This window comes from Microcaecilia unicolor, chromosome 10 (assembly GCF_901765095.1).
Source record: "Microcaecilia unicolor chromosome 10, aMicUni1.1, whole genome shotgun sequence".
Lineage (NCBI taxonomy): Eukaryota > Metazoa > Chordata > Amphibia > Gymnophiona > Siphonopidae > Microcaecilia > Microcaecilia unicolor.
The window spans coordinates 68394042-68415809 of record NC_044040.1 but is presented as its reverse complement, the minus strand read 5'-3'; the positions used below and the strand labels follow the sequence as shown (position 1 = coordinate 68415809).

Sequence of the window (21768 nt, the reverse complement as noted above, 5' to 3'; positions counted from 1 at the left end):
AACGGATATTGTGGAGAAGTTAAAAAATGGAGTGTTGGGAAACAAATTGGCAGAAGAATATGGTGTAGGACCATCAACGATATCCGACATAAAAAGACAATGTGATGCTATTGTCAGCTTGTCCTCACCAAATTCGACTATTGCTCCTATCAGGGCTCTAGAGTTGGAGTTGGAAACAGTTTTGGGTAAAGTTGGAGTCTATGCCAGCTTCAAAATAAAGAAACATTATATATATGGTAAATTTATAATTTTATACTTATATATACACATCTTTGTCCTGGATCTAAAGTAATATTTAGTAGTACTTTAGATCCAGAGCAAAGATATTTATATATAAGATATAGCTATAGATATATATCTTTGTCCTGTATCTAAAGTACTGGTAAATAAGTTATATTTACCAGTACTTTAGATCCAGAACAAAACATTTAGAGCCTATTAATATTAGGAGTTGGAGTCAGAGTTGGAGTTGGACAGTAGTAAAATAGAGGAGTCAGAGTCAAAGGTTTGGTGTACTGACTCAGCAGCCTGGCTTCTACCCATGCTGGCTCCAATCCCAAAATGGCTGCTGGGATCTCCTGCGGCAGTCTTGCAAGACTGCCACGGGAGGTCCCATCAGCCATTTTTTCCATGGAGCCAGCATGGGCAGGAGCAACTGGGGATCACACCTACTCTCTCTAGACCACCAACGATATATGATTGATAGGTCTGGGGGGGGGGGGGGGGTCTGGAGGGTTGCTTGGGCTTACGTGTACTTCGTGAGGGGAATCATGGGGGCTGTGCACTGCACAACATAGTTGTCCCAGCCCAAATGCGGCCGCCGGCGGTAGTCCCGCCTCGAGCGCGCCATTTCCAGGGAAAAAAGAAACCCCTGGAAATGGCTTGCACAGTGATAACCCGGTGATAATCGGGCAACACGTGCTGCCCAGTTACCGCTGGGTTAGCGTGGGAGCTCTTATCTCACCTCAATGGGTGGCGGTAAGGGTGTCAGGCCTATGCCCCGAAAAGTGAGCCCTTGTGCCAAACAACGTCTGGCAGCCAGACAGTCCTGATCTTACCTGGGGAGTCAGGGCAGAGACCTCCCACGAAGGGCAGGATGGAGCAGACAATTGCCCAAAAGACAAGGTCCCGGTCCGATCAGCGGTTCCAGGCCGGTGGTAGACAAAGGCAAGTCCAGATCCACCCTGTGGCACAAAAGCAGGCAGCAGGTAAAGACACGGTCCTGACCCAAGCTGTGGTTCAAAGGCAGGCGGTAAGCGAGAGCAAAGTCCAGGTCCAAACTGTGGTTCAAAGGCAGGCGGCAGGCGAAAGCAAAGTCCAGGTCCAAACTGTGGTTCAAAGGCAGGCGGCAGGCAACAGCAAAGTCCAGGTCCAAACTGTGGTTCAAAGGCAGGCGGCAGGCAAAAGCAAAGTCCAGGTCCAAACTGTGGTTCAAAGGCAGGCGGCAGGCGAAAGCAAAGTCCAGGTCCAAACTGTGGTTCAAAGGCAGGCGGCAGGCGAAAGCAAAGTCCAGGTCCAAACCGTGGTTCAAAGGCAGGCGGCAGGCGAAAGCAAAGTCCAGGTCCAAACTGTGGTTCAAAGGCAGGCGGCAGGCGAAAGCAAAGTCCAGGTCCAAACTGTGGTTCAAAGGCAGGCGGCAGGCGAAAGCAAAGTCCAGGTCCAAACCGTGGTTCAAAGGCAGGCGGCAGGCGAAAGCAAAGTCCAGGTCCAAACTGTGGTTCAAAGGCAGGCGGCAGGCAACAGCAAAGTCCAGGTCCAAACTGTGGTTCAAAGGCAGGCGGCAGGCAAAAGCAAAGTCCAGGTCCAAACTGTGGTTCAAAGGCAGGCGGCAGGCGAAAGCACAGTCCAGGTCCAAACTGTGGTTCAAAGGCAGGCGGCAGGCGAAAGCAAAACACAGAACTCAGGGATCCGCAAGCAGAAGCCGAAGCAAAGAACTCCACCAGCGTCTGCCCTTAAATAGCCCCCTCCAACCGGAGGAAGCTCATCAGCTGTCAGAAGGGTGGAGCCAACAGCCCGCCCCAGGGCTCCGGATAGGCTGGTCCCAGAGAGAAGGCGGAGTACAGCCGCGACCAGCCAATCCGGGCCCAGAAGGGGCGTTCTCTCCGCTCCCAGGTCCCGCACCCGGAAGAAGCTTTCTCGTTAGAGAACGCCGGCCATCTTGGCTGCGCCGATGCTCTCCGGCCGCCACCGCGCTAAAGCGGCGAACCGGCCTAGTCCAGGAGGCGGGCACGACTCCACGCCGTCCATAACCCGCGATACCCCGCTCTCTCCTGCTCGCGGAGCGGGGCATCCCAGCGGGCAGGGTGGTGCAGGTAAGGGACGTGACAGTACCCCCCCCGTAAGCCCCCCCTCTCCGTCTAGGTCCAGGTTTAGTAGGGTAGCGAGAGTGGAACTCGTGCAACAAATCAGGAGCAAGGATATTAGCCACTGGTTCCCACGAGTTATCCTCAGGACCAAAGTTCTTCCACGAGATCAAGTAAAACAATCGACCTCGCTGGAGTTTAGAGTCAAGAATCTCTTTTACCTCGAACTCCGGATCAGGGTCAGAGTCTGGAACCCGAATCTTCTTGGGAGCAGGATGCCAGCGGGAAGTCCTAAAAGGTTTAAGCAGAGACACATGAAAAGCATTGTGAATGCGAAGATTACCTGGTAGTTGAAGGCGATAGACCATCGTCCCCACTCTAGATCTCACAGAAAATGGCCCGATGAAGCGAGGAGCAAACTTAAGAGAGGGAAGACGCAGTTTGAGGTACTTGGTGCTGAGCCATACTCGCTGTCCTGGCTGAAATACGGGAGCGGCACAGCGATGTCGATCAGCAAATCGCTTGTACCGAGCAGCCGCCCTCCCCAACTGCTGACGAACTGTCCTCCAGGTTGCATGAATGGTGGTGAGAGTAGACTGGATCAGTGGAGGAGCCGCAGTCAAAGGAATCGGAGGCGGAAGACGAGGATGACGTCCAAAAACAGTGAAGAAGGGAGATGTCCGTGAGGCCGAATGGAAACTATTGTTGTAGGCGAATTCAGCCCAGGCCAGAAGATCCGTCCAATCATCTTGCCGAGCATTAGTGAAGGCCCGAAGAAAGGCTTTAAGGGTCTGGTTAGTACGCTCTGCCATGCCGTTGGTCTGAGGATGGTAAGCTGAAGAGAAATGTGTGGTAACCCCAAAGGCTGAGCATAGCGATCTCCAAAATTTAGAGGTGAATTGTGATCCTCTATCGCTGATGATACGATGCGGCAGTCCATGCAACCGAAAAATGTGCTGGATAAAATGCGATGCAAGAGCCTTTGCAGATGGCAGGGACCGCATGGGTACGAAGTGGGCCATGCGAGAAAAACGATCCACCACCACCCAGATGATCGTGTTGCCCCTGGAACAAGGAAGATCAGTTATAAAGTCCATGGAGACCTCCTGCCAGGGTAGGTGGGGTACTGGCAATGGTTGAAGAAGCCCCCACGGCTTGCCTGGCAAGGACTTGGTACGGGCACAGGTAGGACAGGTAGAGACAAACTGCCGAATCTCTTGGGCCATGTGGGGCCACCAAAAATAACGGGAAATAAGATGGTAGGTCTTACGGAATCCAAAATGACCCGAAAACGCAGCAGAATGACCCCACTGAAGGACCTTGCGACGAGATCGGGCCGGAACAGGAGTCTTGAGACAGGCGGATGCCCCCACCGTAGGAGAAAGGCAAGCAGGATTGAGCATAGGATAGAGCTCCTCAGGCTCCTCAGGTACGTCAAAAGCTCGGGAGAGGGCATCTGCCTGTATATTCTTCTCTGCGGGCCGAAACACCAAGTGAAAGGTAAAACGCGCAAAAAATAGTGACCAGCGAGCCTGCCGGGGATTCAAGCGTTTGGCATCTTGCAAATAAAGCAGATTTTTGTGATCAGTGATGACTGTAATAGGGTGAGCAGCCCCCTCCAGTAGGTATCGCCACTCCTGAAAGGCGAGTTTCAGGGCCAGCAGCTCCCTGTCCCCGATAGTATAATTGCGTTCAGCAGGCGAAAACTTCTTAGAAAAAAAAAAACAAGGATGTTTCTTACCAGAAGAAGTTGTCTGGGACAGCACCGCCCCTACCCCCAAAGCAGAGGCATCGACCTCCACGATGAAAGGCTTCGTGACATCAGGGCTACGGAGTACAGATGCAGACAAGAAAGCCGCCTTCAAGGCAGAAAAAGCCTCCAGGGCAGCAGGAGACCAATGCCGAACATCCGCCCCCTTCCGAGTAAGGGCTGTCAAAGGAGCCGTGAGGAGCGAATAATGGGGAATGAATTGTCTGTAGTAGTTAGCAAAGCCAAGAAAACGCTGTAAGGCTCGGAGACCCTGGGGGAGAGGCCAGTCCCGGATAGCCTGCAGTTTAGCAGGATCCATTTGTAATCCAACAGCAGAGATAATATGTCCCAAAAAAGGAATAGTGGATTGATGAAACGCACACTTTTCCAACTTGGCAAACAGTCGATGATCCCGGAGTCGTTGAAGCACTGTGCGGACATGCCCGGGATGATCCAGGGGAGAAGCAGAGAAGATCAGAATATCGTCCAAGTAAACAATGACTGAAGAACAAAGAAGATCCCGGAAAATGAAATTGATGAAGTCTTGAAATACAGCCGGAGCATTACAAAGTCCAAAAGGCATGACCCGATACTCAAAATGACCGTCGTGAGTATTAAATGCAGTTTTCCACTCGTCTCCCTGACGGATACGAATCAAGTTGTAGGCCCCTCGCAGATCCAACTTAGTAAAAATAACTGCCCCCTGGAGTCGATCAAAAAGCTCCGGGATAAGTGGGAGGGGATACCGGTTCTTGACTGTGATGTTGTTAAGTCCGCGATAGTCAATGCAGGGCCGCAAGGACCCATCTTTTTTGGAAACAAAAAAGAACCCTGCCCCGGCAGGAGAAGAAGATGGTCGGATGAATCCTTTACGAAGATTGTCCTGAATGTAGTCCCGCATGGCAGCAGATTCATCCCGGGACAAGGCATATAATCTTCCTCGAGGGGGCATCGTACCGGGTAACAAATCAATGGGACAATCAAACGGGCGATGGGGTGGGAGGGAATCCGCCTCCCGGGCATCAAAGACATCAGAAAACTCCTTGTATTCCTTCGGAAGAGAAGCTTCACAGGGGTGGAGGACTCCAGATAGCGCTGGCACATTAATAGAGGGAGGGCGCACTGGTGTTAGACAAGTTTCAAAACAACGACCACTCCACCGGCTGATCTCTCCCGAAGGCCAGTCTATGCAAGGCGCGTGCAGCCGCAACCAGGGTATACCTAGAATTACAGGATGGATGGCTTGAGGTAAAATAAGAAATTGTATCTCCTCATGATGAAGAAGACCCACCTGCATTCGCAGCGGAAGAGTGAGATGGGTAATAAGCTGTGGCAGAGTAGAGCCATGAATAGACGTTACTTGAAGAGCTGGTTTACAGGGAGTAACCGGCCTGCCTAGGCCCTGAAGTAGTCTAGCATCAATAAAGTTGCCTCCTGCTCCTGAATCCAGCAAGGCTAGGGTATTTATCCTGTATTCTTGCCATAGTAAGATAATAGGTACTGTCATTAAGTTATCCGGAAGGGTTCCTGAACGACCCACAACCACCCCCTTCACCAGGCTAGGGTCTAAGCATTTCCCGGCTTGTTGGGACACCTTTTCACAAAATGACCAGGTTTCCCACAGTACATACATAGTTTATTCTCCCTCCGATGGGTTCGTTCCACAGCTGTTAGTCGATGCCTGCCAATCACCATAGGCACTTCCGATCCCTCCGCAGTAGGAACCGCACCCTCCTGAGGAGAGACCGTTCGTGGTCTTTGAGGGGAAAACCTGCGAGACGGACGAGAGGCAACTTGTTCTCGTGCTCGTTCCTGGAAGCGGACATCAATCCGAGTGCTTAAGGCGATAAGAGCGTCCAGAGTACCAGGGATTTCTCGGCCGGCTAATTCGTCCTTAATGCGTCCACTCAAGCCTTGCCAGAAAATGGCCGTAAGAGCCTCTTGATTCCATTTAAGTTCCGCCGCCAGGGTACGGAATCGAATAGCATAGGTACCAACCGTACTGCTTCCTTGCTGAATCCGTAGTAGCTCTCCTGCGGCAGAAGAAGGGCGTCCTGGAACATCGAAGACCATGCGGAACTGACGCAGGAATTCTCCTAATTCCGAAAGGAGAGGATCCTGTTGCTCCCAGAGAGGTGACGCCCATGCCAGAGCCGCACCGGAGAGTAATGAGATAATGTAGGTAATCTTCTGTTTGTCCATAGGAAAAGAAGCAGGTTGCATGTCAAAGAGCATCTGACATTGATTCAAGAATCCGCGGCATGCGGAGGGTGTGCCGTCAAACCGAGGAGGTTCAGGCAAACGAAAGGCAGGCAGAGGTGGAGATGTCCTACTAGCTCCGGAAGCCGGTGCTCGCTGCACGGACATCTGAGAACACACATCTTGCAGTACTCCAGATAATCTGTTGAGCTGGGCCTGTTGCTGTTGAAGAGCTTGAGCCAGGTCAGTCAGATCAGGCTTATCTGGCGAGCTCATGGCTTCGGCTTTCTGTCAGGCCTATGCCCCGAAAAGTGAGCCCTTGTGCCAAACAACGTCTGGCAGCCAGACAGTCCTGATCTTACCTGGGGAGTCAGGGCAGAGACCTCTCACGAAGGGCAGGATGGAGCAGACAATTGCCCAAAAGACAAGGTCCCGGTCCGATCAGCGGTTCCAGGCCGGTGGTAGACAAAGGCAAGTCCAGATCCACCCTGTGGCACAAAAGCAGGCAGCAGGTAAAGACACGGTCCTGACCCAAGCTGTGGTTCAAAGGCAGGCGGTAAGCGAGAGCAAAGTCCAGGTCCAAACTGTGGTTCAAAGGCAGGCGGCAGGCGAAAGCAAAGTCCAGGTCCAAACTGTGGTTCAAAGGCAGGCGGCAGGCAACAGCAAAGTCCAGGTCCAAACTGTGGTTCAAAGGCAGGCGGCAGGCAAAAGCAAAGTCCAGGTCCAAACTGTGGTTCAAAGGCAGGCGGCAGGCGAAAGCAAAGTCCAGGTCCAAACTGTGGTTCAAAGGCAGGCGGCAGGCGAAAGCAAAGTCCAGGTCCAAACTGTGGTTCAAAGGCAGGCGGCAGGCGAAAGCAAAGTCCAGGTCCAAACTGTGGTTCAAAGGCAGGCGGCAGGCGAAAGCAAAGTCCAGGTCCAAACCGTGGTTCAAAGGCAGGCGGCAGGCGAAAGCAAAGTCCAGGTCCAAACTGTGGTTCAAAGGCAGGCGGCAGGCAACAGCAAAGTCCAGGTCCAAACTGTGGTTCAAAGGCAGGCGGCAGGCAAAAGCAAAGTCCAGGTCCAAACTGTGGTTCAAAGGCAGGCGGCAGGCGAAAGCACAGTCCAGGTCCAAACTGTGGTTCAAAGGCAGGCGGCAGGCGAAAGCAAAACACAGAACTCAGGGATCCGCAAGCAGAAGCCGAAGCAAAGAACTCCACCAGCGTCTGCCCTTAAATAGCCCCCTCCAACCGGAGGAAGCTCATCAGCTGTCAGAAGGGTGGAGCCAACAGCCCGCCCCAGGGCTCCGGATAGGCTGGTCCCAGAGAGAAGGCGGAGTACAGCCGCGACCAGCCAATCCGGGCCCAGAAGGGGCGTTCTCTCCGCTCCCAGGTCCCGCACCCGGAAGAAGCTTTCTCGTTAGAGAACGCCGGCCATCTTGGCTGCGCCGATGCTCTCCGGCCGCCACCGCGCTAAAGCGGCGAACCGGCCTAGTCCAGGAGGCGGGCACGACTCCACGCCGTCCATAACCCGCGATACCCCGCTCTCTCCTGCTCGCGGAGCGGGGCATCCCAGCGGGCAGGGCGGTGCAGGTAAGGGACGTGACAAAGGGTTCTTTGCCGCATGGCCACACGGTAAGCTTACACATGGTTATGTGTGTCTGGGGGCTTTTTACCTGCTGTGGTAAAAAGGGCCCTAGCACACGTGAAAAATGGCCCCTACTACTTTCGTACCGCCCTTCAAGACAAATAGGGCAGCCATAGCGATTTTCCAAAAAGAAATTTTTTTTTTATTTTTGTCTCGAAAATAGCCATTTGCTAGACTTTTTTTGTGCTCAGTGCGTTTATCTTTATGTTCCACATCCATTCTCCACCCCCAGACAAGCCTCACCTTTCATCTGTCTGTGTAGGGTTACGAGACCAAAATTACAGTGGGATACCTCAGCGTGCCTCATGGTATGCCATTTTTTTTGCTGCGGTAACAATAAATTAGTGTTTATCACACTAAAGCCCCTGTTTACAAAGCTGCGGTTGCGGCTGGCTGTGCAGTACTACTACTTAACATTTCTAGAGCGCTACTAGGGTTAGGCAGCGCTGTATAATTTAACAAAGAAGGACAGTCCCTGCTCAAAGGAGCTTACTGCCAACACAGGCCATTCACCTTGAATGGGCTGTGTCAGCAATGCCGCGCGGCTTTGTAAACAGGGGAGTTAGCTTTGTAAAAGGGCCTCTGAGAGCCACTATTATACAAATATGTTTGCATCATTAGTGCCTAACTTTAGGTGCACGGTATAGAACTGCCCTTCACATGTTTGTTGAACTGCTGAAAATTGCCTTCAGTAATCCCAGTGTATTTGAAAAGCCAAATCACCCCAGCCAATTGAAATGTAAAATGGGTAAGGCAAAAATGACCCACCTATATTTTTCTTTGGCTGGCATTATTAATTTTGATAAGTTTACAGTAGGTAGAACCAGCTGTTCTCGAGTTGTAAGTGAACATAAACATATAGGGGGTCCTTTTACTAAGCCACAGTAAAAAGTGGCCGGCGGTAGTGCGAGCACAACATTTGGGCACTTGCTGGGCCATTTTTTACCGTGTCTAGGAAAAAGGGCAATTTTTTAAGAGGCAGGAAAATGGACGTGCGCTAAAATTGAAACCAGTGCGCATCCATTTTCAGCCTGAGAACTTACTGCCACCCATTGACCTAGCAGTAAGGTCTCACGCATTACCTGCACAGTGATCATGCAGCGCACACCAACTGCTGTTTACCGCTGGCTAAGCGGCTCATGGTAGAGAATAGAAAATTATTTTCTATCACGGGATTCGGCGCATGCCAAATTCAGAATTACCACCTGGCTCATGCGCTAGCCAGGCTGTAGTGCCAATTTGGCGCATGCTGTACGCACATAGGCCCTTACACAGCTTAGTAAAAGGGCCCCTTAGAGACATGCACTTCATGTTATATGTAACTTCACAGGTCCTGGTTGACTGCTTGCTACCTACTAATAGTCTTTCTCATGCAAAAAGAGAACAGGAAAATGACCATAGATCATAAACCAAATAAGCAGAAAATGTACCTCCTATGAGAATGATATACAGCATGAGAAATGTTGTCATGTAAAATTGAGGATCATCACAAATCACTTAAAACTGCAAAACTAAAAGTAATGAACTTTAAACTGTAGACATAATTTTGGTAGGTGGCAGTTGTGAACTTTCTGTAACATATGTTTATGGGTTTCTCATATATAAAATATGTGGGAATTGTTAGAAAGTTTGCCAGATACTGGAAATATGTCTTGCTTATATTAATCCCCCAAAAGCTTGCTAATTAGTTTGAGACATCAAAGTCTGATGGTACTTTCAACAATTTGTACATTATTTCTTTTGTATAGCCTTTTGATTCATAAGATAAAAAGGACCAGAACTTTTCACCTTTCTAAAGTGGTGAGAAAATGTATGTGAAAACCTTAGGCTGGTACCTACTGTAGCATGATTTATACTCTAAGCACCAATAAGAGAGAAAGATCATCCCATGGGAAAAATAACTCAAAAAGGATATCTTTAAGGGTTGTTTTTTTTTTACTAAAGATTAGCTCAAGTTATCTGCAGCAGGGCCCATAGGAATAAAATGGGACCTGCTGCAGATAACCCAAGCTAACCTTTAGTAAAAGACCCCCTAAATTACTTATTCAACCAAGATTTAACAGTAGGTATTCATGTTTGAAATAATTATATAAGCTTTTAATTTAATAACCGGTGGCAACTCTTTAAACACCAATAAGTTCAACAAAATGTTGATCAGTCACTCACATAGCCCTTGAGGAATTTGGTCCATTCATTCATTTAAATTTTTACTCTATATATTTGTCGCACCTGCACATTTGAGGGCGTCCTTGTGTGAATGGCTCACTTCAGATTCTACAATCAAAAGAAATTTCAGAGGATCCATGTAAAAGAGCAGTTGAATCTCACCTTTCATCTGTCTGTGTAGGGTTACAAGACTATTTCTAAATATTTGGAGTTGTGCCTGTCCACTTTCAAACAGATAATGCTGCAAATAGAAAAAGTTGAAGACGACAGTGGCCACCCAGGAGTGGTTGTCATGACAAGATCACCCCAAAAGCAAACTGGAAAAACTATGCAGAAAGAACCATTGGCTGGATTTTGCTGTCTTCTTAAATCTGTTTTTATAGTCAGAAGACTGTGTAGCTTTGTTGTTCACTTCTTGTATATTCCAGTATCACTTCACAAACCTTAACGCTCTATTTTTTCACCAACCTCAATATTAATTATTGATCATTGTCATTGATTAAGGGCTAGTCAGTGAGCAATAGTGGCTTATTCCATGCTTTAGACTGGATTTGAACTTTTGTAGCTCTAGGCATAGACTTAAGGAGGGCAGTTACTAGACTGAGTTAAGGGAAATATGCACAATATTTGCCTCTCTAAAATGTGTTAAAGAGGAAACTCGTCCTTTATTTTATCATAATGCACATTAGTGTAAGCCAATATGGGTGCATAATAAGATGCAAAACATGCAAATGTATGCAGAGTGCATCATTAATATGTAACTAGAATATTGAACTTTGCAAGCTGCGTAATTCATGGAAAAATAACAGCAGCTTTAAGCTGGCGTTTCCTGGCCTGGAACTTCAGGCCTTTAACATGTGGGCCAATGTTCCTGAGCGCCATTCTTACAGGAGCTGGTGCTAGATAAGTGCCACTTGGATCCTCACTTTCTCCCCCAATCAGAAACCTACCCCATCAGTCAGACCCCTCCCTTGGGTTCTTTCTATGCCCAGAAGTAATCTCCTTGATTTCCCCGATTCCCCCCTCCCTGCCCCCAAGAAATTCTGTCTTTCCTGAAGATCCGCCCACCTGCCACCATAGGTCCCTTGGGCCTGCCTTGAAAATCCATTGTGATCCAGGTTCAGACTGGTGCCTCTTTAGTGGTAGTCTTGCAATGCTACTGCTAGGAATCAAGTGCTTTTTTGGAGGGATGGAAGGATCATGTGACTTCTGAGGGAGCAGAGGGCTTGAAAGGATGACTTCTGGGGTGTGGGTTGTCTTAACTGGAGTCCGAGAGGGTTAGCCGTTCCCAGCTGGCTAACTCGCTTTGAATATTAGCCAATATCGTTATAAATTTGTATGTCACTGAAGCTCTATTTTCCTGGTCTCATCTTAATTATATATATACATTCCATTTAGTGCTCAGTGGCGTGCGGGCAAGGGGAAAGCCGTCGGAAGGTCAAGTGTGTGGATAGCAACAAAATGCATGTGAATGAATCGTACTGTGATCCTGCCAGAAAGCCATCGCCTACAAAACAATGCAAGAATGTTCCCTGCAGATATATTATATTTACAGGAGATTCATCAAAGGTATATTTGTAATCTTTTTCAGCAATGATGTGCTTCTCAGTTATAAGAGGATATTTATTTATTTATTTATTTGAGACATTTATATTCCACATTATCCCAAACAAGTTTGGGTTCAATGTGGCTAACAGGAAACAATTACTACAGTACAATGTAAGCAATGTGAGCATACACAAGAAATGGACAAGCCAAAAAAAATGAAAAATCGCCTCTGTACAGTAACCAAAACAAGAATCTAACATGCTTGGGAACTAACAAGCACTAGTGCTGGTGAGGGATCGATCAAATAGAAATGCCTTCTGCTTACGTTAACATGTCAGACTCAAACGTCAGCTATGTTGAAGTGTTCCCTTGCAAGTGTGTGCAGCAATTTTATATTTAAACGATTTTTATTGATGATCAAACATTTGGAACAGAATTAATAAAGGCAAACACTCTGTAATCATAGTAACACATCATATGCATTTATATACATCTTAACTGTATCATCAATTTTTACCACATTTACTCCCCCTCTACCCACCCGCCCTATAACCTCTGTACCGTGAACTTCTTACTTCATGGTGTCTATTCCTTCCAAAATCTGTCACCAGACTTCATGGTGTCTGTTCCTTCCAAAATCTGTCACCAGACTTTACCCGTCTAAAACAAGGAATATATGTCTGCTGGGTTCCCCATAAGTTAAGGTTTGCCAAAGTTGTTAAGTACAGCACTTCTTGCTTTATGAGAGATATTTTGCAAATATGGGTTCCATATATTGATAATATTCTTTCTTCTCTTTGGGTTGCCATAGGCCGCCCTGGCTTCCCAGAGCATTAGCTCATTGAGCCTTTTCCTCCAGAACTAAACGGAGGGTGGTTCTGCCTGCATCCAGTGTCTAAGTATACATTTTTCCCCAATGCATATGCCTTATATAAGAATAACTCCAAATTTTTATCTGAGATCCCATATGCATTGCTTTTGTTCAAAAGTACTCCTCTCCAGGGCGGGGAGTAGCCCTTGCCCTGATATTTTTAGTTACATTTGTACCCTGCACTTTCCCACTCATGGCAGGCTCAATGTGGCTTACATGTACATAAGTACATGGGGCAATGGAGGGCTAAGTGACTTGCTCAGAGTCACAAGGAGCTGCTTGTGCCTGAAGTGGGAATTGAACTCAGTTCCTCAGGACCAAAGTCCACCACCCTAACCACTAGGCCACTCCTCCACTCCATTGTTGAAGGTATTTCTGTACCACTTTCCAAAATAATTTTATTCTGTCACATCTCCAAAATGCATGCAAAAAGGTATTCCTTTCTCTGTGACATTTAGGGCATTGGGCATCAGATATCCAGCCTGCCCTTGCTGCTTGTGATTGTGTGATGTATCCCCGATGGATAACCCTATATTGACTCTCCTGCAACTCCGCCCCACCCACTTGTTTGGGTATATCTTTGATCAATTTAGCAAAATGTATTCCCTTCAACTCATATCCCAAATCTTTCCTCCATGTGTCTTTAAGCATCTCATATGCACGAGGAGGACTGAGTGACATTAAAGTTCTATGTAAGCTCGATATTGTCACCTGTGCAGCAATTTTAAAATTCATGTATTTAATTTTATTTTCTGGTCCATTCCATGAGAGGAAAAATAACTTGGGAGTATTGGTTGACTTACCTTGAAATTTTGAGGTTCTATGCATGTAAGTCCTCTCCTGGTTCTTTTCACAGGACTCGCACTTCTGGCAGAAGTCTATAATAGCAGTGTATCAAGGCTTTGGGGTTCTTTTACTGCAGCTTGATAAAAAGACCCCAAGGCCACTTTTTATTGTAGCTTAGTCAAAAGGGCCTTGCAGTAGTGGCGGGGGCAATTTTTTTAATGCCCAGGGCCCTTGTTACCGCAGCAGGTAAAAAGCCCCTACAAAAGACATGGCCATGCAGTAAGATTATTCTTACCGCATGGCCATGTGGGGGGGGGGGGGGGGGGGGGTCAGGGGGAGTACATACCACCACCCATTGAGGTTAGCGGTAAGGGCTCCCATGGTAACCCAGCGGTAACTGGGCAGTGCGCAGTGGTGCTCGATTACTTCTAGATTAGTGCAGCACTAGAAATTACAAAATAATTTTCCATACTGCTGAAAATGGTGCATGCTTGAGGTGAAACTACCGCCTGTGGCCAGGTTGGGCCAGCACTAGTTACGGGTTGCCACAAGGCAAGGCGTTGCCGCGTGCCAACCCTTTAGTAAAAGGGCCCCTTAGCACACCTTTGCATGGATTTTTCTCTTTTGCTAAGGCCATTTTTACCACAGCAGTAAAAATGGCCTTTTTCTATTTTCTGTATTAATGGCCACGTGCTAGTTGCCATTAGCATGCAGCCATTAAAATAAATTAGCACGTGGGCACTTATCGCCACTTGTTTGTAGACAGTAAGGAATCAGTCACTATTCCTGCACTAATCGGTTACTGCGCAGTAATGTAGCTGCACTAACTGAGTAGGGAAGGAATGTACACTCTCCTCCCCCAGACACACCCCTTAAAAATATTAAAAGACTTTTTAGTGTGTGCACATAGTGAGCAAACAGGAGCACAACTCTCAGAAAATACCACTAATGTAAGTAGAGAGAACCCCCTTCCCTTTTTCTTTTCGTATCTACTTTTCCCTAAGAGCATTATAAGATAGAGATATGAATGTGGATTATTTATGTATAGCTGAAAGTGGGGGCATCACTGTGTTGAAATACTGCCTAATCTACTTTGCCCAGAACTAAAGGTTAGTAAAATATATAAGGTGTTGCTTTATTGGACTAAATGTATTTTATTACCAGCCTTGAGGAGTTAACACTCCTTTTCTCTGCTCAAACAGAATGAGCAAAATATGACATACTAAAATAAGTCCACATTTTAGCGCTTAACTGTATTCGCGAGCAACTATTCTGTGTCAAAGGCTGGTGTAAATGCTCGCTCCTAACTGATGTCTATAACCTTTGCAGTGGTTCCCAAACCTGTCCTGGAAGAACCCCAGCTAGTCAGGTTTTCAGGATATCTGCAATGAATATTCATGAGATTGATTTGCATGCAAAGCTTCCACTACATGCACATTTCTTTCATTCATATAGGGACAGTCCCAGTCTAAGTGGTATATAAATACATGAATGAATGAATGCATTGAAAGCTATACATTTGTGCAAGAGCATTTGTGTGTTACTGAAGATAGTTCTGAGACACAACTTTACAAAGACACATAGGAACAGAGGTGTAGCTAACCACACCATACTATCTTTTATGTTAGCAGTTAGAGGATAATACTATTAGGAGGCACATACTTTATGTGGTAAACTATCTCCCAAATTTCATTTATTGTGCCATCATTTCCATGTGGAAATCGAAGCACATTCTATAATGAAGTGTGTAACTCAGGGGCCCTTTTACAAAGGTGTGCTAAAATGGCCTGCTGTAGTGTAGACACGTATTTTGGGTGCTCACAGAATCAATTTTTAGTGCACCTGTAAAAAATGCCTTTTTTAAAATTTTTGCCAAAAATGGACGTGCGGCAAAATGAAAATTGCCACATGTCCATTTTGGGTCTGAGACCTTACCACCAGCCATTGACCTAGCGGTAAAGACTCATGCGGTAACCGAGCGGCAATGACCTACGTGCGTCAAATGCCACTTGGAGCGTGCCCAATATGCACATCCGAAAATAAAAATTATTTTTCGGACACGCACCAAAAATGAAATTACCGCAAGAGCCAAGCGGTAACTCCATTTTGGCACGCATTAGGCACGTGTAGATGCTTGAGCAGCTTAGTAAAAGGGCCCCTTAATTGGTTGACTAGCTAATCAGCGCTGTTAATTGGATGTTAACAAGCAATTATCAACATTAATTTGGCATTCATGAGGAATTACATGCACAACTCACTAAATATTTTGTAACATGGTGTGCATAAATTCTACGTTTCATAGTAGAAAAAGGGGCATGGCACTGGGCGGGGCATGAGTGTTTCTACAATCTTTGCACATTATTATAGAATATATCCGCTCTGCGCATAATTTAAGCGTCAGGATTTCCGCCAAGTAAAACATAGCCTAAATGGATGCGACCAAATTTGGTTATGCAGAGAGGTGCTCAGTGTTATTCTATATACCACACAGAAATTTAAGCCTATTCTATAAAATGTAGGTGCACTATAAAGAATACACCTAGGCGTATTTTTTTACTGCGCAGATTTTTCAGGCACCATATATAGAATCTAGCCCTATGTGCCTACTTAAGGATATTTAAATCTTTTATGCGTGGATGTGGCAACATGTACATGGAAGTGACCTTTTACAAAATACAGTCTAGATAAAAAATATGCATCATGATATGAAGTGTGCATTTTGCCAGTGTGCATACATGGAGCAGTGTTGGGATAGAGTGTAGGCAAAATGTACAAGTACACACTTAGATTATAAAATACTATAATTTACATACATACAGGACAAATATTGGCATCAGCATTTACACCTGCTCTAGGGCTGGTGTTAAATGTTCAGGCCTGCCATTTGCACTAATATTTTATAAAGGAAAGTAGGCACCTACTGTTCTTTATAAAATAACACCTAAGTAGGCATCTTCTTACACTCTTATCCTAGGTGCCCTGTTATAAAATTACTCTCCTAATGCAAGATAATAATCTTGGCATTATCTGCAGGGTGCAGCCTCCAAACATTTTCCCCTGGATTCTATAAAGGGTGCCCAACTATCCATGCCCAAATTAGGGTATGATCCCGAGACACACACGCAACCTAATTGATTAACGAGCCAATTATTGGATGCTAACAATCAATTTTTAATTGGCACCAGTTAGCAGTTGCACACTTATGGCTTCTCGCTATTCTATAAACCTGGGCACCTAAATCCCATTAAAAGTTGCGTTGAATGTTTAGCACATCTTAGAAAATGGGCCTCTTAATCTTCAATGAAAAATCAGAATAACTCTCTTTCAGATAGGGTTTGCTTGTGAATTCTGCTTTCCCTTCATTAATTCTGTTTTTGTTTCAATTGTTATTTCAGTGTTTGGGTGACTGTGAACCCCGATATTATCACAAGGTAACATATTGCAAGGAATTAAAATCTACTCAGAAACAATACAGCAGTGGTCTTCGAACTCTATCCTATAGCAAATGCCCAGTGATGGCTCCTTCATATAGTCAGAAATGTGCTGAAAGGGGCTGCATAGAAGCTGCCACTTGGAAAGTCGGAAAATGGAGTAGCAAGGTTAGTACATGTACATGGAAGGGAATGTATTCTCAGATTTAAGGTATGCTGAGATCAGTGTCTCTTACATTGCAAGAGAACCATTGGGAAAGTCTGGAAGAGTCTCAAAAAAACTGGCATTTGTCTTGATTTTGTTATTAGGTTTGTGTTGGGGTAGCTGGGTAGATTTTGGATTATATGATTTTATTGTAATGTGCTTATTTTTATATTGAGTTTTTTGTGAGGAACAGGCATAGGATAGAAGATGGATTAAGGGTATTGGGGATTTATGTTGGGATGAGGTTAGATACAGGAAGATCTCACTTCATTCCACCAGTAGGGGTTGCCTAAGAGCCTCTGACATCCTAGGCTAACCTTCAGCCATGCGCCCCACCTGCCACAGGAGCAGCTAAAGACCTTACTCCTTCCCCTTGTAGTCCAGCATCTCCTTTTCCAATCCCCCATAGTCCATTATTTTTTCTAAACCCAACCTCTCCCCTCCATGTCTATCCTCCAGTTTCTCCATTTCCTTCCTCCTGCTAAGCTTGCACTGCAGCTGCTCCCCCATAGCCAAAGGAACAAGTGGACTCAGCAGTGGTGTGGTGTCATCAATCACATGCCCACATTCAAGCGCTTCCTCATCCTACCCTCCCGCCCTCCACCACCCAATGTAGAACTTGTCTTTACCTATCAGTGAATGCAATGTTGTGGGACGAATTTGAATGTAACTTACCCTGTCATGGGTAAATGTGCAATAAAGTATAAATAAAATCAAGTTTTCATGGTAATGTGTATACAGTCAGCACTCTTATACATAATAAGGGCATTAACCCCAATAAATTCTTAAGTGTTATATAGTAAGCAAGGGGAATTTGTTTTAAGTTTGGAAAAATGACCTGACGAAACTTCCAGCGGTCAAAACTACATGGTTTCATTTGTAATTCTATTATGTATGACAACAGTGTGCAGAAATAGAGGTGTAACCTTAACAGTGGCAGTTGTGGGTCACCTACCAAGGGATTTTCCCAAGGGGGTTACCCCTTTTGGGAGCCCCTTCAGGACTGGTAGGAGTTCTTGGTCTGTGCTGAAGTTTAGGTATTAGTGGACCCATCTGTCTCTGAAAGAGTCTGCTAAGTCTGGGCTATATGGAGGAAAGGTTATGTAAGGGCTGTAGGCATAGTCATTATATATAGTAGATGACAGCAAAGAAAGACCTGCACGGTCCATCCAGTCTGCCCAACAAGATAAACTCATATGTGCTACTTTTTGTGTATACCTGACCGTGATTCGTATCTGCCATTTTCAGGTCACATAAGTACATAAGTAATGCCACACTGGGAAAAGACCAAGGGTCCATCGAGCCCAGCATCCTGTCCACGACAACGGCCAATCCAGGCCAAGGGCACCTGGCAAGCTTCCCAAACGTACAGACATTCTATACATGTTATTCCTGGAATTGTGGATTTTTCCCAAGTCCATTTAGTAGCGGTTTATGGACTTGTCCTTTAGGAAACAGTCTAACCCCTTTTTAAACTCTGCCAAGCTAACCGCCTTCACCACGTTCTCCGGCAATGAATTCCAGAGTTTAATTACACGTTGGGTGAAGAAAATGTTTCACCGATTTGTTTTAAATTTACTACACTGTAGTTTCATCGCATGCCCCCTAGTCCTAGTATTTTTGGAAGTCTACCCAGCACTAGCCCAGCACTAGCCCCGCCTCCCACCACCGTCTCTGCCACCCAATCCTTTTTGATATATGATATATTTTTTATGAAACTATAATTTTATTACGTTGTGTATTTGGAAATAATTGTTTTGAAGATGAGGGGATTTTAATGTATTGAATGGAGAGTGTTATTGTCTAGTTATGTGATGCTGTATATCATTTGCCTAGTAGAACAGGGATGTGATACAACCGTATTAGGGATTTTATTAACAGTTGTATGTTATACCAAGTATAATATTCTTTGATGTACACTGGTGAGAGCTGCTTTTCAGGAATAAAGTGGGATGTTAAAAATAGAATAGAGTAGTTGAGCATTTTGATTGGACATGACCTGGTGTTACTATTATTCCCACTCAATGGAAGTTTAAAAGAATTATACAAAAAATGACTCCTAGGGGGTCAAGACTCCATTTTGAACGTGGTACAGCAGTGAGCAGGATTGACTGGCGATTTGATGTTACTCCCTCTAGAGCATCAGGGATCCTAGTAAGAGCCAAGGCTGGGAACAGGAGGTGGGAGGGGGGGAGGATGCCTCCTCAGTTGGCAGGGGAGTGGTATACTGGCAGGGGAGTGGTATACTGATACTTGGAGTGAGGGGAGAGGTTAATGCTGACACTTGGGTCAGTTAATGATCGAGTGGTTCTGGTGATCAAAGTTGTGAGGCTGGCACCTAGGGAGAAGGTGAGGTACTCAGGTGGTGGTCGAATGATGATCAGGGTGCAGGAAAAGCCACAAATAAAACAGAAAACTGAACAAAAGAAATTTTTGCCTGCACAACCCTAATATCATGAAGTGCAAATCGTAGTGCACCCATAAAGAGGTTAAAAACGAATTATATGAACTTTGAATTGCTATGTGATTGATTTATGCTCTGATAAAGTGATATGTGTTTGTGTTCCATGCATGTAGTGTTCTGCAACTTGTGGAGTTGGAATAATAGAGAGAAGAGTAGAATGTATGACTGAAAATGATGTGCCCAGTGTCTTATGTCTATCACGTCTAAAACCAGAAGCTATGAAGACCTGTCGAGCAGAAGAGTGTAAGTAATTACCAGTTGAAACAATGCACTGAAATAGCGCAAGGGCCCTTTTATGAAAATGTGCTAAGCAGTTAGCTTATGAATTAGCATGTCTCTTAGCTTATGAGCACAGTATCTGTTACTACGCTGGCATGACCTCTTGCGCTAATTCAGGGGGCAATTCAATAAGGAGCTACCTAAAGTTAGGAGGTAAAAATGCACATAAATACTTGTATTCTAGTCATTTACCCATGTATGTAGAAACGTATGTGCCAAATGGCAATAATCTGGCTGCATATTATTCTGTAACAATGTGCTTATCTTTGATGGCACCTGTTCTGCAGGTGGATGTTCACATGGGCAGGGTTCACACTTACATTTGTAAATTATAGAATGTGTTGGGGCTTATTTTCGAAAGAGAAAGACTTTTAAAACGTGACACAAATCAGCATTTTCACAAATAAATAATCTGCAATGAGTGTGTAGTTATAACAAAGAAACTATCAAACACATCACTCCAATATAGTGTCACACTGGGGATTCAGATCTGAAGGATAAAATATATTAAATTTTAAAAAATTGCCTCAGTGTAACAGGGAGCCTGACTTTTATGCTCCACTGTAAATATTACCATCACAGGCTTCCACCACCTTCCAAGAAAAAAAAAACACAGAGAAAAATCCCAGAATATTTCAAAAATTGTAAAGAAGTGGGAGAAAAGTCTGTGTTTAAAAAACAGAAGGGAGGGTAACACAACTTAACACAATACAGATCCAAATACCCACAACACTAAATCTCACTATGAATATAAATCACCCAAATAGGCACTAATTAGCAATCCCTCACTAGACTAAAATCCTCATTCAAACAGAGAAGCCTTCCTGCAAGTAAAGAAAACTCAAAATAGAGCAAAATCTCTTATAACATTACTAGAATTGCTTAAACTTCCATCCTTACTAATGAATGGATTCTAATTCTGACAAAAAGTAAACTTTACTTAGCTCAGAACATCCAAATTGTCCTGACAGAAGTGCAGCCTCATAGGATTTTCACAGTCTGTGGGGTTTCTCCAAAATTAAAGTGTCCAATTTATATTATCCTTCTGGCAAAAATGTCCAATTTCCTTGTTTCTCGACAGTAGGAAATCCTTCTGTTTCGCTATCTTCATCAGGAGAAATACATAGCAGTGCATAAAAACTGCTTTACAAATTATCCATATGTATCCATATCTTTGCTCCATGCCTCCATCTTATCTAATTTGTCTATAATAAGTTGAAGCTTGTTTCCTACCGTATGTTCCAATGCTGCTTGCACTTCTGTGGTGATTTCAGCTGCCCATTAGGAGCTCGGCGAAGGCAATGCAGGCACACTTTTGTTGGCCATTTTACTCCCGCTTTGCCTTTCATTCTTTTCTGTGAATCTTGGATGCCATAGAAATATGATCCTTTCAGACTTCAGTTCTTTTTTTGGGCAATGCTTGGGAAAATTGCAAATTACTTCAGTGGAAGCGGGAGCCTCTCAAACCTCCGTCCTCCCTACTCCATATCCTAACCGGAAGTCTGTACCTGGGGCTTTTTATGTGAAGTCCACTGCAGTGCCCCCCTAGGTTGCCCCACTGCTCTACTGGGATGTCTGTGTAGCTCCTCCTACATCCCAGTAGCTGATCTTGTGCGTTTTTCACTTGGACATTTTTTCAAATGGTCCAAAAAGGTAAATGTACTGAGTACAGCAACGTCAAAAAAAGGCCATTTTCAAAACAAAAAGATAAATGTTTTTCAGTTTCGAAAATCATTATATTCACCACTTAAATTTTAGATGTTTTGAGCAAAACGTCCAAAGTTGGATAAGTACATAAGTACATAAGTAGTGCCATACTGGGAAAGACCAAAGGTCCATCTAGCCCAGCATCCTGTCACCGACAGTGGCCAATCCAGGTCAAGGGCACCTGGCACGCTCCCCAAACGTAAAAACATTCCAGACAAGTTATACCTAAAAATGCGGAATTTTTCCAAGTCCATTTAATAGCGGTCTATGGACTTGTCCTTTAGGAATCTATCTAACCCCTTTTTAAACTCCGTCAAGCTAACCGCCCGTACCACGTTCTCCGGCAACGAATTCCAGAGTCTAATTACACGTTGGGTGAAGAAAAATTTTCTCCGATTCGTTTTAAATTTACCACACTGTAGCTTCAACTCATGCC

The 21768-nt window shown here is 45.2% G+C and overlaps 1 protein-coding gene across 1 annotated transcript in view; it reads left to right on the top strand.

The window, feature by feature from the left end:
• Positions 1 to 21768, top strand: part of ADAMTS20 (ADAM metallopeptidase with thrombospondin type 1 motif 20) — a 294657-nt gene that overhangs the window by 233250 nt on the left and 39639 nt on the right. Inside the window, exons 31-33 of the mRNA XM_030215611.1 lie at positions 11440 to 11610; positions 16642 to 16845; positions 19460 to 19589. Coding sequence (XP_030071471.1) covers positions 11440 to 11610; positions 16642 to 16845; positions 19460 to 19589 — 505 coding nt within the window. The remainder of the gene's footprint in view (positions 1 to 11439; positions 11611 to 16641; positions 16846 to 19459; positions 19590 to 21768) is intronic.